Source organism: Phaethon lepturus, unplaced genomic scaffold (genome assembly GCF_000687285.1).
Source record: "Phaethon lepturus isolate BGI_N335 unplaced genomic scaffold, ASM68728v1 scaffold16138, whole genome shotgun sequence".
NCBI classification, from domain to species: Eukaryota; Metazoa; Chordata; class Aves; order Phaethontiformes; family Phaethontidae; genus Phaethon; species Phaethon lepturus.
Window position 1 is genome coordinate 94,219 of NW_010557064.1, and position 17,350 is coordinate 111,568.

The window sequence follows — 17,350 nt, forward strand, 5'->3', positions numbered from 1 at the left end:
ATGTTCTATTAAGATGAGTTGCTTCCTGGTTATTGTGCTGGAGCAATGGAGAGGGAAAACTGAGCTACTCCTCCTAATAATTTGTGAGATCCACAACCCGTGGACTAATTTTAATAATGAACCTGGGGCTTCCAACACCAGTGACAACACATAACTGGCTTAAAGTATATGTCGTGTTGTGCGTGTCCAGCATCTGTGGTGGTGTCTGTAGTTGGGCAGGAGAAGAAACTTGGCTAGTCCAAGGAAGTATGCAAGACAGGAGGGTCTCCATCCCCACAGAAACATTACAGCCTTGATGGAAGAAGCCATGCAGCATGCACCGTACCTTGCCTACGCTGGCCAGCAGCTGGAGACCAGAGGTCTTTTCATCTGGACTCAGCCAGAACTCAGCATTGTCATCCGCAGCAATGGCAAACTGAAACTCCCCTGTTGAGAGATGAAGGGAGTAAGTAGGGCTCTGGGGTAAGGGCCTGTGCACAGAATGGATTCTGCTCCTCTAAAATGCTGTCTTCACCCTTTTTCCTGGTGAGACAATACCTTCCCTTTTGATGTTACACCTCCACCCCTTTGAACCTCTCTAACTCTGCTGCAATTGAAAACAAAACATTACAAATGCAACTGGTTCGCTATCCTTCCTGCACTGGCTTCACCTAACGTCCACCCTGGCAAGCTAAGAAGTCCATGCAAAGTCTCCCTGCCTCCCCTTTTGTTTCCAGAGCAGTTTTGTGTGAGAGGCTGTGTTTGGATGGAGGAATGTGCACGAAGGGAGAGAGAGGTGCTTGAGTCTTGCTGTTCTGGCTGGGTTTACAGGGGTGGCAGTCAAGGGCCAGGGGACAAGGAGACATGGGTGAGTGCTAGCAGGCTGCTCTGGGCAGAAGGATGCAGCTGGGCAAGACAGATGTCAGCTGCTGTCAGACAGTATTCTCGCACCCAGGGAGCAGGAGGAACATAGATGATGTCACGTACAGTCCTGTGCATGTGAGGGAGGGAGGAAAAGCTCAAGGACTGCTCATGCCCACGTACACGCCATGGGGCTGTGCGTTCATGACAGCATTGTTTTTTATCTAGCACTTCCCATCTGCTTTCTTCCATGCTTTTTCTTTCCACCCTCCAGGGGAGGCAGATGTGTTTCACCCATGCCAAGGCCACGGCCAGTCATGCACGGCTAGCTGCGCTGCCCACGTGAGGGACCTCATGTTGGGCTTGCTGGGGTGAGGGCACCCGTGGTTCAGCACCAGGAAGGGGAGGGAGGGGCAGGTGAGAAGAGATATGAGCAGCAGCACAGCAGCCTCACCGTCAGTGAAAGGATGCAGGTAGCCAAATATCCGGAGACCGTAGCTGGTCCATTTTGGGGACACAGCCAGCTTCTTCAGGGTAGTTCGCGTCTGAAATGGAAGAAGAAAATAATAAATAATAAAAATAATTAGATGTGACAGGAAGAAGGGGGGATGCAAAAACCCTGGGACAGGTGGGCAGAGGGAAGTATGAGGTTTACTCTGGGAGGAGGATGGGGCATAGTGTGTGATGGAGGCAGTGGGAAAGAGGAGGTAAGATGAGAGACGAATTCAAGCAAGTACTGCTGCAGAGAGGGGAGAGCTGCAAGGGGGATGCTAGTGAGATGGTAGGGACGGGACATGGCATTTGCTAGCCACTTGGAGGGAGAGCACCAAATACAGGGCTCCTTCACCCCATGTCTGAGGCCTGGCAGGCCAGCATGGGTAAAATGAGCCCCCTCCGCACAACGGAAGAGCTGACACCATTGAACCCTTGCAAAAGCTTCCTGCTCCCCCTGGTGCAGGAGGACAGAGGAAGTGATGGAGAGGGATGGGGACAGGATGCACAGGGAGCAGGGGTGATCCAGGGAAGCAGAGCTGGGAAGCATGGGGCAGAGGGTGACGAGCTCGGTTTTACTCACATGAGGGAAGAGGGGGAAGTGGAGGTTCTTCCTGAGCTGCTCAGTGGAGCTGCCACACCAGTCCTCGAACACATGCAGATTGGCCTGGCCCTGGAACTGGGGAGCAGAAGTGGAGCACTATGAATTGCTACGTCTGTCCCCTGCATCCCTCCCTGTCCTACCAACCTTGACCATGGGCCCCAGCACCGGACAGCTCGTGAGAGTGAAGGAAGATGCCACTGCCGCAAGGGGCTGGTCTCCGGGTGACTTGGGTCCAGACCCCTGTGTCTCATCAGCGGAGGGTTTGGGTTGGGTGACAGTCTGAAATGGCACCAGGGACCTGCGATAATGCCCAGGACAGATCAGTTAACCGACTGGGGTTCACTCCATTTTGTTCCATTGAGGAGGTGTTTAACCAGAGGGCTGTGCTCTGAGGCCATGGTGTGGGACATGCTACAGGGTGGCAGCAGCTTCCCATGATCCAGCAAAGAAAGCATAGGGTCTTGTCCTTCAAGAAGGTATTTTGAGTTCCCCCACCATTTCAGGACTATTTTCCTGATCCAAGGAAAAGGGGACACCCTAGGGCAGATCCCCTTCTCAAAGCACATCTGCAAGGTGAGGCTCATGGAGGATGGTGAGGACAGGCAGATGGAGGCTCAGAAGGCTGAGGGAGCAGCAGTGCAGGTGGGTCAGTGGGCAGCATCGCCTCCGCATGCCCACAGAGACACAGAAACGCTGCAGGGAGTGGGGCTCCTCTCCCAGACAGCGAAGGAGGGTACAGTGTGGGCATGGGCGGCTGTCCCCACTACCCAGCCAGCTGGCGGGAGAGACTGTTCATGCCCGACGGAGACCTGGAGCACAGCTTTGCTTGCAAAAGCCTGCTGGGTACTGTGGGATTCCAGCGATATGCTCCTCAAGGGATAGATTTTCTCTTCTTTTTGTCTGAGCCATTCAGAAGGGAGGAGCTCTCTGTCTGCAACCAGTGGAGCTGGATGCCGAAACCCTCCTCGCAGGATTGGCATCCAACAGCAGAGAATAAATAAGCTGGAGACTGTAGAAGCTACCTTAGATGGGGAAATGCTGAAGAAAGGAATAGGTTGCCCTGGGACCGGGGAGGTTTTGCCGCAGCTGTCTTGCCTATATAAGGGCTGTGCAAGCAGGGCTGAGGAAACCGCCTGAACAGCACTCAAATGTCTACAGATGGCAGCAAATTCTTAGTTTTTGCTGTGGAGTCTCTAGCAGGGCTGAGGCAGCATGGTGGAGGAGGACCCAACCCCTCCGTGCACTCCTGGCACAGAAACCGCTTCACGGAGTTATTTTTCCCAGGATAGTGAGTTGGGGTTTCGCTTCATAATAAACTGTGGCTTGAAGGAAGGACGCGGAGCAGACTTGGCCTGGCACCAGCTTATGCAGTAATGCTCCTTGTGAGCTGTGGGCTTTAGTCATGCACGTGAAAACCATCTCTGTGTGCCAGGCAAAACACATTCACAGCCACTGCTGTTCTTGAGTGGTCTCTCGTCAGCCCTCTCTCACTGGTGTCCGCACTGCCAGGGCTTGGCTGATGTCTGCAAGCCCATGTCATCCCCCACTACTATCTGCTCTTTTTTCATCCCTCAGCCTGAATTCTGCCCATCAGATGTAATTCTCCAGAGTGATGCTGCACAAAATCAGAGAGGAACTATACAGAAGGCTCAGGGCGATGGATGCAGCCAAGAGAAACCTGGGACTCTGCAGGGACTTGTGATACAAATAAATCACTGCAAGGGTGAAAAACACTGAACTGGAACATAATTGCTAGGCAGTCCCATGCCCCTTGGCCAAATACAGTTTCACACCCAAGGGTCTTAAAGTACTTCTCTCAGCCAAATCAAATAATGACAATTGATATTTCTCGTGGAATATGAAGTGAGGCAAACAGGCTGGGCTCCCACAGCGAGCCACTGCCAGAAACTGTGTCTCCTGGCAGGCAGTCCGCTGCTATCCACGAGTGCTGCTGGTTTTTCTTCTTAGGGAATTGTTTGCATGCTGCAGATAGCAGGCTCAGATTTCTAACAAACGTAGCACAACACTCCCACACTGTGGAGAGGCTGGCGCTGCAGTGCCCGCCTGGCAAAGACAGACCCAGGGCATGCTCCGAGGCTCGGCACTGCAATGGAGCTGGGCTGGCTTTGGCATGGGGTACCCAAATGCCAAACCAGATCTTTATGAGGGAAGTCCAAAACTTGGACTGCTCCCGTTCTAATACAATACTGTACTGCAGAGCCTGGCAGTATTAGGGAGAGGGCAACCTCCTAAAAAATAAGGCACATACCACTGTACTTCGTGCTCCATCAATGCTGTAAGAGATGGTGCCTGAGATTTCTAGCCCAACACTCCTGTCTCCAAAGTCTTCACACAGCCACCTGAGAGGAGATTCTGGCAGGAGCTAATGAGATTGCTTCGCTTTCCTGCACTCACAGCTATTAGAAATAATTAATTGGTAAATAATAACCATTTCTTGCATGTGGTTTCAGAGTCTTTTCTAAAGCAACAGATTTTCTCCTGCGCTACAGCAGCCTAACTTACTCTCTGCTTCCTCTGAAAGGGAAAAGATGAACATTATTGACAGATAAGTGCTGGCTGCCCAAAGTGCTGCTCTGGGAGTGAAAACTGAGCTAGGCTTTAATTTTAAGACCCCACGAGTCACCAGTGCAGCAGCTGTTTTGAAACCCTATCACCTCTGTCCCTCCAACTCAGCTTATGGCTGCCCATTGCAGGCAGCTGAGAAATTCCTCTATGTGCTATTTGGTTCCCTTCTGGAACATGCAGTAAAAATCTCCTACTTGGGACTTTGCTGCAGACTGCAGCAATAGGTAAACCACAGAATCACAGAATCATTAAGGTTGGAAAAGGCTTTTAAGATCATCAAGTCCAACCATCAGCCCAACACCACCATCCCACTAAAATGGCACCAGCATTCCTAATTCACACACACAGCTCCTCAGAAATGTCAATGGACCTTCTAAAACATGGCTACTGAGTTTGAATTCCCCGGTTGGACCTACCTGGCCCTGGTTTTCAGAGAGCTGGAAAGTTAGGACCTGCTAAGCAACAAGTTAATTTACGCTTCCGCCCTTAAAAACATCTGCTTTGGAAATTTTGCATAGGCTGATTTGGCCAGAACCAGGAAGAGAAGCCAAGAGTCTGGGCTTTAAATGGCAGCTGGTATTACATGGTCTGCGCCTTCCCATTTACAGAGCTCCTCCTGCCCCTTGGCTTCCTCCTCTTCCTAACCCTTCCTCCCAGTTGCTTATCTCCACCCTGCTGAAAGAGTAGCATTGCAAGAACCCAGCTCGGATCCAAAATGGACACCAAGGGCACTGTCAGCACAGCGTGCGTACGCCCAGGAGCACGTACCCAAAAGCTGTTCTTCCCAAGGAGGTCTGGGCAGGCTGATACCCTCCTGAGCACGACACCACGGGCACAAAGCAACAGCACTGCCTGAGGGAAGGGAGAGCTGAACCTTAACAAGTGCAGGGAGGTGAGAGCTGGGACGGGTGCTGATGGATTCGTGCTGATGCAGCAGCCTCCGCAGCTTCAGGAGCGCGGCTGGGCTCCCAATCCCAGCACCCAACCTTCCTGCCTGAATTAACACCCGCCTACAGCCCTGGGTTTATACTAAGAGGCTTTGGTATTTCTGCTTACTTCTACCAAGGAATTTTAGATTATCGGCCCCTCCCATGAAAACAGACCGTAAAAGAGGATCAGGCACACAGAGAGCACAGACCTTTTTTCCCAGCCCAAACCCTGTCACATCAAAACCGCCCAAGGGACAAGGAGCCCCAGGGGAGAAAGGCAGCAGCAGAGGCCGGGGCAAGCTGGGAGGATTGCAGCAGCGGAGGCGCGACCTGCTGCCCGGTAGGTAACCCAAGCAGGATGGAGAAAAGAGGTCTTTCCTGATTTAATCCCAGGTGGCTCTGGCATCACGGAGGCAAATCAGCCGCGTAGCTGTGTGCAGCCCAGGGAACGTGCAGCGCCGGGGATGATAAACGGGGCACAGGAGAGGGCTGGAGCCAGGGAAGAAAGGCGACATTGTGCTGCCAACTGGAAACTCCCGAGTTCATAAGACGCTTCTGTCTCCGCAGAGCGGCCGCGGCCCCTCCTTTCGCCTGGCTCAGCTCCTCTGACTGGGTGACATTCAGCAGCCAGCAGCTGGGCTTCGCTGCAAGCTCTGCCACGCCGGGCACTTGCAGGAATCCATCAAGACCAGTCAGCAACAAAGCCCCCCTGTCCCGCTGAGCCCTGACACCTGACTGGCCTGAGCGGGCAAAGAAGGGACATAGGCCGGGACAGAGCAAGCAGGAATAGCTTTGTCTTTTAGTCCTCTAAGAAAAGGATGATGCTTCTTAGGGCAGGTTGGGGGCAAGGGGATGCCCTGGCACAATGCTCTGGTTTCAGGCAGCACCGGTGCACCTGTGCAGGCGCTGCCTGCGATGCGCTGCACTCCCAGACATGCCTCACACCTCCTTTCAGCGAGAAGGAAGTCCTGAGGCTGCGCAGACGCAAAGGGGGGACATTTTAACTGCCCCCCCAGCGCTGCTTGGGCCTTGCTCCTCTCAGAGCTGAACAGAAACTTCTGCAGAGGTAAATGAGAAGGATCAGGCTAACCAGGCACATTTCTAAAAATCCTCTCCCCACACCTACGGCAGTGCCAAATGGTGACGCTCACGGCCCCACAGTGCAGGTTCGCCTTGGCGACAGCCGGCACCTTTCTGAATTAACGAAACAAAACGCCCCACATCTCTCCAGCCTGAGGAGTCAGTGCGTGACACTGGGAGCTGGGACACTTTGCCCTGGTGCCTGGAAGGGACAGTGGTGGTAGCGATCATGTGCACGGGCACCTCAAGGAAGCCAGGAAGCTCTCTCCCATACACAGGGTATAGCTTCACTAAGGATTTCCTAGGCTGAAGACTTAAGCTGACGATTTCATCTCCTGAAACTGAAAGAGGAAAACTGAAACCTGTCCTTTTTTGGCCATGCTGCCTGCTGGCTCACCCTGCAAGCCCTTTAATTATTTATGTTTCTCAGGAATATACATCTCTACTCAAACAAAGCCCAGCTCCCTGACCTGTGGGAGGCAACCTGCCACCCCTCGCCCCAGGAATCAGGCTGCAATTAAGTTCTTAGAGGTGCTGCGGGGAGGGCTCAGTGGGATCATAGACCCTGGGTAATTAACTTGGGCAGAGTTATAGAAAAACTTAATCCCCAGGGCCCAAGAAGTTTCAGCCGGTGTTTAAGAGGCTGGCAAGCCTGTATCTGTACAAGGCTGTATCTGTGGATCCCTCTCACAGAATCACAGAATCATTAAGGTTGGAAAAGACCTTTAAGATCATCAAGTCCAACCATCAACCCAACACCATCATGCCCACTAAACCATGTCCCAAAGTGCCACATCTACAATTTTCTGCAGCTGGTACTGGTGAACCATTTGGCCCCTGTTTTCCATTGGGGTGGCTCTGCTGACCCTCTGGGTACAGACAATGCCACTGCAAGGGCAGGAAACTGCCTCATAGAGACAAAGAGAAAACTGGTGAAGGGAGTGGGTGCTTCACAGGAGCAGAATTAGAGAGCAGGGCTGATGGGGGAAAATGGCAGGGCGTGTGAGTGGGGCAAGGCCACCTAAACCAGCTCCCCAGCCTGCTATCTGTATGCCCAGGGACTCAAAGTCTTCTTGTGGTACATCTGCCGCACACCACCCGACGCAGGGCACGGCCAGGGACTCGGGCACCCACAAACTCCCAACGCAGCCAGTTTGAGGCAAGAGCCCTCCTACCTGGCCAAGCTCTCCTCCCCAACAGGGAGCAGTGCAGGACAAGGCAGGAGGCACACAGCACCTTCCCAGGCGTGGGGCCATCCCGCCCAGCACATCTCGAGTCCTACCCCTTCCCTTTGGCTGGTACACCTCTCTGCTTGTCCCCACTTGGCAGCACCACAGCAGGGCAGCAGGTTTGCAGGCTGGTGGTGCCCTGTGCGGCGCCGTGGCACGCAAGGGCGTGAAATCGCCCCACCAGCAAAGCAGAGGGCTTTGCAGATCAGCCCTGTGCTAAACACGTACCTTTGCCCAAGCCACAGCGCATACCCCACCAGCTGCATTTCTAACTCAGTAGAGGCACATTGCACACCACAGCCAGCAGGTTTTAAAGACTAACACGCTTTTCAGAAATCACCAGGGAGGGGATCAGAGACATCGGGCGAAGCCTCAGAAAAGCTGGGGGATGCCACGCAGAGCCTGCATCGCCCTGGTGCTGTGGGAGCAGGGAGCAGTAAATTCTCCGTGCTGTCCCTGTGCGCAGCAGCAGTCCTGGCCCTCATGTCCCTCTGGCTCTTCGCCAGAAGCTGCTCATCTGGGAGGCAGCCCTGCCCGCACCCTGCCTGCAAGGCCCTGCAGCTGGAGGAAGCCCCCAGGCTCCAGCTGGGACTGGCACTCACCAGAGCCAATGCAGCAGAACAGGCCAATGGTCTGGTCAGGTTCAGGGCACTGGAGGGTGACTGGTGCTGGCTGTTTCCAGGAAAGCTTTAGCTCATGCTGCAGGGATCTAGACTGCTCAATGTGATGGCTGGAGGGAGGTGATTTCCCTCGGCCGGCCGATGATCATCTCGCGCCCTGAGCACAGGGACAGCAGCCTGCTCCCTCCCCAGGGGAGCCACAGACGCCCTTCTAATTTGTGCAGGTCTCTAATCACCTTGAGGAATTTAGTGAGCTGACTCCATTAGCCAAATGCCCCCTGGCTGGTGTCCCTCTCATTATCAGCAGGCTGCATTGCTCCCTTATCTGAAGAGGAATGGCAAGATAAGGGGACAGGGGAGGAAGGAATAAACGGAAAGAATAAATGAGGCATGAAGGAAACAAAGAGAATGTTTCCCCAGCCTTCAAGGGTGACCAGAGAAGGTCTCTGTTCATCAGAAGTGCCACTGAAGTGGAGAAACCTCTACGTACAACGCACAGGAGTTGGAAGCAAATGCCAGAGCAAGAGCAGAGCCTGACACTTCTGTGTGCCACAGTCGTGTATTTGCTTGTTGAATGCTTGGCCCGACATACTCCCAGCCCTGAATAAACTTCACCTTTCTGGGAGGTAGCGGGCTGCCTGCTCTCAGGGATTTGTGGGTGGGTGCTTGGTGCCTTGATGGCTGGGGGAGACGACAAATTATCAGGAATCTGGACACTCCTGTCTTTCCAGATGATTACTCTGGTCTGTAAGTGTCATTAAGCCAGGAGAGGGTGATAGGGAACTGACTTCTAGTGAAGCAAATGAATTTCCAGGCAGAGGTCCCTGCCTTTCGGTCTTGTTGCACAGGTCTCTAGCTACAACTCCCTCATGCAAAATGATGGAGAAAGGCACCCACCTCTGGCATCCAGGGGACAGGGTTGTCCACAGCTGCATAACTTGATTTATTCCTCCTACCTCTTTGCTGCTCTTCGTTCTGAAATATAAGTAGAGGAAAGTCAGAATAGCCTAATAAATTACCCAGCACTGGCACCTACACAAGGCAGCTGAAGAACATGTGAGGAAAAACCAAATTCCCAAGCTCCCTTTCCAAAGGACAGGGCAGCTATCATGGCCATAGTAGGGTGAAAACGCTCTCTGTTTTTTTGACAGCAAATTTCCATGGTGAGCTACCGAGGGGAAACAATACTGGCACTTTACAACTGTTTGCTAGCACAGAGCTAAAACTTAGGTCATTATCCCTTTCCCCCCCCCGCCCCATCCTTGTTTCCAAAGGTCTAAGCCATAGTTCTTCCAATGGTTTCTTCAGGCAACAGCACCGAGATGTGCTTCCCTAGGGAGCTACAAACTCTCTCCTGCCTTTTCACTTCTGCTTCCATCTTGCTTAGTGCTACCTTCGTGTGCCGCGTACCCAGACAGCTTCAGCCCACCACTGTGACTTAGTACATCTAAAATAACTTAATTGACTACAGTGGAGTCATTGTACATTCACATTGCTGTGAGTCAGCTCAGATTTACCCTGTGGCATGATCTTTTTCCTGCATGAAGAGAGAGCTGTCTCTTGGGGCCAGCATCAGAAAGGAAGGTCTGCCTTTCCAAACCTTCAGAAGACATCCTAAGCCTCCTCACCTTGCGTCCCAGCTTCTGCTGATAGTAAAACTGGAGGCTTGGGTCCCCACCTGGGACATTTGTGTCCGCCAGAGCCTTAGCCAGCTCCCTCCAGCTTTCGTATCCTGCACAGAGGAAAACAGAAAGAGTTGTCAGAGCACAGGCTAAAAAAAGAAGCCACAGCGGTTACCAGAATAAACTGGTCCTTTGCGAGGCTGAGAGACCTCTAACACTCTGGAACGGTCCAGCAGATACCAGGAGTTGTTTACATTGCTTTCAGTTGGCAGACTGACACAGAGAGAAAGAGAAATTGCCTTCCTTGTCTTCCTTAAAAGATCTTCCCTCCTTCTTATTAATTTGTTATATTAAAGATTCATCATAGTTCTAAAATACATGTAAGAGGTTTCATTAATCCCACAGGACTGGGAACCTCTTTGTAGATCCCTCAGCCCCATTCATCAAACTAAAGACGACCAATTATTTTTTTAACTAACAATCCCAAGGAAAAAAAAATAAAATAACCAGATTCCTAATAAGTTTAAACATCAAAAGAATATTACTCTGAATATGCACCTATTTGCACAATAAAAGCTTTCAGTCTTCTTTTCTTGAAGGAAATGACTGCAAAGAATGCCCCTGATGGGACATTCAGCTATAGTGCCTAAAATATTAGCAGTGATGTGGTTAAGGGTATCACTATTTAAGCGAAGTCAGCTTCCAGGTTCAAAAGCAACTTCATTTGACACCCTCTCCCCTACCAGTCTGCTCAATCCAGGAGCCAGGATATATTTTTAGTTTCCTTCTACCAGGTCTCTGTTGGCCTCCTGGGCTTAGGAGGGACAAAGAGGAGCAGATGCAGTATAAACTTGTAGCTCTCCCTAACATATCCATATCACTAACGAGACAGTGTTGGTGAGCAGAGCTCATGTCTGCCAGCAGTGTTACAGTGGCTCACGCTATGTGGTTTTCAGATCTGCTAAAAATTTTGGCATTGAGTCAGCAACCCAACCAACCTGCCAGCAGCTCAGCGGTGTGCCCGCACCCCACGATAGCTTAATTGTGAAGAGCACAAGTGCCAAAACCTCTGCCAGCGCTTGCTTCTCCCAGGCTGGTGGCAAACCAGCTCAATAGCCACATACCAGGGAGGAGAGCCAGGCTCTCAGCCAATTTTCCTTAAAAATTGCAATCATCCCCAAAGCTCTAGGAGGCCCAGAGAAGTTGGCTGCCTTGGTATATAAAGACTTGAAGCTGGCAGGATGTTTCCCTGAGCATGGAGGTGAATGGTCTGAGCCCTCTGAGCTGCTCCTGCAGCCAGAAGTGGCAGGGACGTGCTCTGCGGGGATAGCACAGCTCACTGCTGAGGAAACCTCTACCCTTTCAGAGCCAACATGCCCTTCTTCACCCCGCTCACCCAACCCAGCAGCACAGGAGATGCACTGTGGCTTAAGTAGGAGCATGCTCCATCAGTTTGCTTTGGAGGGAGCATTTGCAAGCCACGTGATTTACATCAGCTCCAAAACATCTCCGAGCTATGCAGAGGCCAAGACAAATCCAAAACAACCCCAAGAACTACAGTTCACAAACAACCTTTTGACAGATTCCCCCCCCACCAGGCTGTGCTAAGCTCTGGGCCTGTTATTGCACCTACAAACAGGGTTGCAAAACTCTGTCCCTACTTGCTTCTGAATCTGGGTGCTGCAGGGTCTGGCAGAGGTGAGCCGAAAGCAAAGATGGTAAAGCTGCCTCCTATGATGTGGGGAAAAAAGGAGACAATTAATGAAAAGAAAGTGCAAGAAATGTGGAAAATGTGAAAAGTAAGTAGTCAGAGATGCAACTGAGAGACAAAGCTCAGAAGCAATTATGGTGTCCTGCTTCCCTGACATGAGCATTGGCTTAGATGTGTGGGTTTCATTCAGGCCCTGTCACATGTTGTTCAGCCACAAATTTCTGATCTAGGTCTTCCCACCCCCAGATTCTGATCTGAAGTTATGGGTTTAAGTCTATGAGTAAAAATATCGACACCAGTATTTATCTTCTGCAGAAGACTTCTCAGTCAGATACTCCGGGTGAGTAATCCACTGATTAATGCAGCTAAGCACATCTCATGCTTTGCTTCAGGGATTGACTGTCACGGGAAAGAAGGAGAAATTCATGTGTCTTCACATAAAATAATGTATAAATGGTGAGCTTCCACCTCATCCAGAAAAACGAGGCAGGAACAACTGTCTCTGTGTGTCCTGCAGCTGGACGGACACATGGTCCCACTGGCAATGGGGCTGGAACAGACTTTGTAGTTCACATGAAATTCAGCGCTCGCTACTTCGAGGGCTCATTTGACTGTGGGAAAGGGGAGGACACTTTTTTCCAGAGGAAAGAGCCAGACGAGCGGGACTGGCTACATTAGAAAGGAACCAAGTAAAACAAAAATAAAATAAAAAAAACAGGAATAAGATAAAAAACTGGGAATAAAACAGTTCACTCCCACTGAGGGAGGACATGAAGAGATGCGGTTTTTTTTCTTTTGTGCGAAGGGGGAGAGATTATTGGGGTTTGTTGTTAAACTCAGGACTTTGCCCTGTGAAACAAGCTCACGATGAAGCACCAGGAACCAGCCTCTCCTGGGAAGAGGATGCTGGCCACCACAGCCAGCCGCTCCACCGTGGCAACTCCCGGGCTCGCCTGTGCTTCGGTTCCTGCGCACGGCTGGCATGGAGCCTGCCTCGCAGCAAACACAGAAGCCCGGCTGCACACAAGTGCCAACGGCTGACATTTCTCTGACCCTTGGAAAAGAGAAGAAAGGGGGGCAATTCTCTGTGTTGTACAAATATTTACCTAACACTTACATCAGCCAAACACGGAAGAGACAAAACAGCTAGGAATTAATCTGGAGGTAGTGATTTCCTTGCTGGCTAATTTGTACTTTGGCAGGCTAATTCCCCAACGTGGTAGGAACGATTTTCAGAAAATAATAGGATAAACACTCCCCTCAGAGAAAGTTCTTGGTGCTCCAGTTCTTCTCCAAAAGACTGGCTTTTCCCTGGGGATCTTCCATGGGGCACCCTTGGAGAAGAACATGGCTTTGCCCATGTGTTCCTCGCTAGGAGGAGGGAAGGAGCTATAGAAACGAGACACAGCTCCAGCTTCCTGTGGCCAGAAGACCTGCTGAGGCCAACTGCTGACTGAGGTGACAGTGAAGGTTGTCTCCCTGGCACATGCCTCAGGATTCAAGACATCCATCACCTTGCACCAAGTATCCTCTCCTGTATCATAGCTGGAGAGCAGAGTCCTGCAGCTACATCCACTGCTCTGTCTCAAGAGCACCAGAGTGAGGTGGTCCCCTTCAGGTTTGGCCTGTCCTTGAGGTCTCCAGCAGCCCTGCATAGCAGCCCAGCTGCTGGAGCACTTTCTTGACGGCTATTTAAAGTCAACAAGAATACGCCTGGAAAAAAGCAGTAGGTAGGAACTAAAATACCTCAGCAAACACTTCGGTATTACTAAGAGGGAATGCCAGAACTATTAGCTTTGATGGCTTTGCTCCAGCCCCTCTACAAATCCAGTTCTGGTTAGGATGGGAAAAGGCAAAAAACTGTAAAGGCAGAAATCAAAGGCTTGGGAAGAGCCTGTCCCACAGCCAGGTCAATAGCTGAAGATGTTGGGCCAGGCTTTGTTGCCATTAGCCTTTCAGACAGACATACCAGCCAACTCCTCGCCTTTCTCTCTTCTGGGCATTTACCTCCCACAGCTTCCTGAAACACAACGGTTGTTTTCCAAGTCTATTTTTTCACCCCAAACACCTCCAAGGTAGGCAACCCTGACACGGGCACAGCTTGCCAGAAGTAGCAGCCAGCCCTGCTGCCACATACTCCCCCTCCTTGGCATCAGGACCAGCCTCCCCACAGCTGCACAGACAGTTCAGGGCAGCGATTCACCCAAAATCCAGCCCAGAGAAAGAAAGGCACATGGCTTTCTGCCGGACTGGCTTGCCCAGCTGAACTGGCTGGTGGCCATATAAGCACCACAGAAGACCCCAGCAACTAGGGTTGAGCAGCATTCATGCTTCCAGTGGCCCACAGCTACACCACACACGGTGCAACGTCAGCCCTGCCTGCAATGGTGGAGCTGGCGCCGGAGCATCATGGACAGGGAGGTTTGTACGATTTTGTGCCGAGAGGGACCTGAGGAGCAAGGAGATGTTCTCAAAGGCACTGTGGAGGGGCAGAAGAGCAGCCAAATTCATGGCAATGACAGGGGTTGTATGGAGAGCCCACCCAAACTGTGTTTTTTATCCTCATTCCAAGCTCCAGGGCATTTTCCCTGTCTACAACCAGACACTTGGCTGACCTCTCTTCTACATGCAGAGATCCACCTTTCTTTCTATCTTTGCACACCAGTGGTCCAAAGTTCAAGCCTCGCAGGGATCAGCCACCGCCCAGGAATGTGTGGGAAGTTCTTCTTTGGAGAAAAATGGTCCTTTTTCTCCCTGTTCCCGTCAAGCATGCTGGCAGCCACCTGCTGAGGACCCAAAGGCTGAGCCTCAGGTGCCTCTCTGGATTTCAGACAGGAAGCCCTCACAACTTGAGCTCACTTCTGGAAATAGAGGCAGGAGGACACAAAGAAAAGGAAAAGAGGCTGAGGAGGAGGCAGAGGCAGACGCTGTGTCCTACAGCAGAAACCCCTGCAAGAGGCAGACGGTCTGGGGCCAGTTGCCCCAGCAGACCCAGCGTTAAAGGGCAGAAAAGCTGTAACAACAGGAAATAAGATGAATATGTTTCTTGCCTTGGGTCTAGTCAGGGCCCAGGGCCATGTCTGCCTCTTCTCAATTATGCCTTTTCCTGCTCTCAGGTTAAAAGTCAGCAAAGGAAGCTGCAGGAACAGCAAGTGGAGATGGGCAGTTCTCATCCAGCAGTCATGACTCTGCCAGAGCAATGCATTTGAAACCCGGTTCAAGAGGAAAAAAAAAAAAACAACAACCCCCCCAAAATTTACAAAAGCAGAAAGTCGCAGCCAGAGATAACAGACAGCAGTACCCGGGGAGCTATCAGGCCTCAGGGTAGAAGCGTGACCGGAGCGGCTCTGTCTGTTCCGAGATGAGATCCATCAAGCCACTGCCGTGCCCCTGGCCCCAGCCGGCACCCGACGTTTCTATCCGTCTGTGAAGGTACCTGGCAATTGTGCGCGGGGGAAATCCCAGACCCGTTCAGGTGATCAGCTTCCCCTCTGAAGGATGAGATTTGATGACTCTGCTGCTGTTACTGCTGCTTACATAGCTGCAAATGCTATTAATTCCCAGATGCTATTCAGCCCTTTTGTAGCCCTGCTAAATGATTTCACTCGGCAGCCTCAGGAAACAGCAGGTCCACAGGCCGGTTTGCATGAAAAGCATTTTCCTTCTGATCCAAGACCATCCTCCTCCTGATCCAAGACCGTCCTCCTCCTCTTTTGTTGTAGGGACAGGGCAAGAAAAATCTGGCAGGTACAAGGTAGAGTTTTGTTCTTCGTTATCTACATTGTACACAGACCTCTCAGCATGGCATGATGTTTTAACCCTCTCTTGGACAGTCTTATTTCTCCTCTTATCCCGGTCAAATTTTTTCAACCTGCTCTCATCCCAAGGGAATTTAATGGGATTTGAGGTCTTTTCCAGTATTATTCCTGGATAAACAGGCATGCAGGGGCAGTACCCAATACCCACAAATATGACTGTTAGACACCTTGCAAACATACTAGTCCTAAAGATGTTGGGGAAGGTTGCTTGAAACTGAACATGACATAGGAGCTCAGCTCAGGGAGCCACGCAGTCTCTCACACACATATGCATCGAGCCTCCTGCCCTGAACATGAACCTCATCTCTACCTCCTGCCCCTGTTACTCTCATTTAGATTACACCCCACTCACACAGGCAGTGCCTTCAGCCTGCTGCGTGATGCTGGGTGCCACAGGCAGTGAGGTTGTGGTCTGGAAACCAGATATTTCTGGCCAGTGAGACTATGGGGACAAGCTGCCACGCTGTGCACCCCAGGCAGCATGGTTTCATGGCTGCAGCCTGGTAGCAGCCATCTCCTTGTCACCTGGCCAAGGCATCACTGCATCACACTCCGGGGAAGAGGGTATTTTGAGAGTCTGACATGTCTTTCACACACCCTGACCAGGCAAACCCCTACTGCTACTGCCACATTGTAGGGGAAGCAACACTCACCTCCTGGTCTACCACATACGTGTGCAGCCCCACAACACCAAGCGTACAAAGCAAAAAGATGAGGTGTAAACTGACCTCCTAAAAGCAGAGATGTGGGGGAAGGATAAAGTGAAAAGGAACAGCCCATGGCTCCTGGCCATAGGCGTGCATGAAGGTTAGGTCAAGTCATAATTCCCAGACAGGTGGCCAGAGAAACTACCAAAAAATAATTCAAAGATAGAGCCAGGCCAAGAGAGTCTCTCTGGTTACTTATTTAAGACAATAAAAGCCATAGGCAGAAAAGAGTGGACTCCTTGCCCCCAGATCAAGATCAGAACAACACTCCTGGAGTTTAAAAGACTTCAAGAAGTTATGAAACCCGTTGTTACAGAGGCAGCCCTGCAAACCTTCCCATTTCTGGTTTAGCGCAGAACCCTGCAAATATGACTGCTGGCCTCCTCCAGGGATAAATCAGAAGTTAGAAGCTGTGTGTGCACCAAAAATTACTCCATTCTTCCTCCAGTTACAACTCTGATGCACTGCTTTGTGAAGCTGCATGGCTTTGCTGTCTGTCAGTTTGCAAACTTTGACAATGAGCTGCAGAACGCTGTAAGCACATGAAGTATGAGTGAGGAGAAGGCAACAGCACTGCACTCCGGAACAAGGGAGGAAAAGTGAGCAGTTGTAACATCCCAGGGCACTCATGCAGTCTCACCTCCAGACTCACCCACTAAATAATATCTTGTTGCTGTTGCCCTCGAGTTATAGGAAACGTATTTCTTACAGGAAGGGAGGAACTGATAAGCAATGGCTGGGGCACTCATCTGTTTGGTGGAAGACAAAATTGAAATCTTGCTTCTGACACTAAAAATTTTTCATTGTCCTAGTTAAGTCATGAAATCCACATATGCCACTAGATTATCTGGCAAATATTGCCTAACTTCTGAGAGCTCAGTGAGGACACACGTGTGGGGATGCAATGCTGGATTCGAGTGAGAAAGCCCATGATGCTACTGCCCATTGCACTATTCTTCAAAATTACAGGCTGAGTTCATAAATCAGCTCCAGAAATGCCTCCATTTCAACCCAGTGTATGTTAGAGTAAGCTGACTGTTCATCTGCACTCGCCAAGCTGCAGGCAGAGGAGGTTCGGGAGCCGATGCCAGTGTGGAAGGGGAGGTACGCCC

At 51.2% G+C, this 17,350-nt stretch overlaps 1 protein-coding gene across 1 annotated transcript in view; it reads right to left on the bottom strand.

Moving 5' to 3' along the window:
- The window catches only part of B4GALNT3 (beta-1,4-N-acetyl-galactosaminyl transferase 3), a gene marked incomplete at its 5' end in the record, with an annotated part of 23,465 nt that extends 13,353 nt beyond the window's left edge, over window positions 1-10,112 (bottom strand). Inside the window, 5 exons of the mRNA XM_010292676.1 lie at window positions 324-426; window positions 1,295-1,385; window positions 1,916-2,011; window positions 9,278-9,355; window positions 10,009-10,112. Coding sequence (XP_010290978.1) covers window positions 324-426; window positions 1,295-1,385; window positions 1,916-2,011; window positions 9,278-9,355; window positions 10,009-10,112 — 472 coding nt within the window. The remainder of the gene's footprint in view (window positions 1-323; window positions 427-1,294; window positions 1,386-1,915; window positions 2,012-9,277; window positions 9,356-10,008) is intronic.
- Between the last annotated feature and the right edge of the window lie 7,238 nt (window positions 10,113-17,350).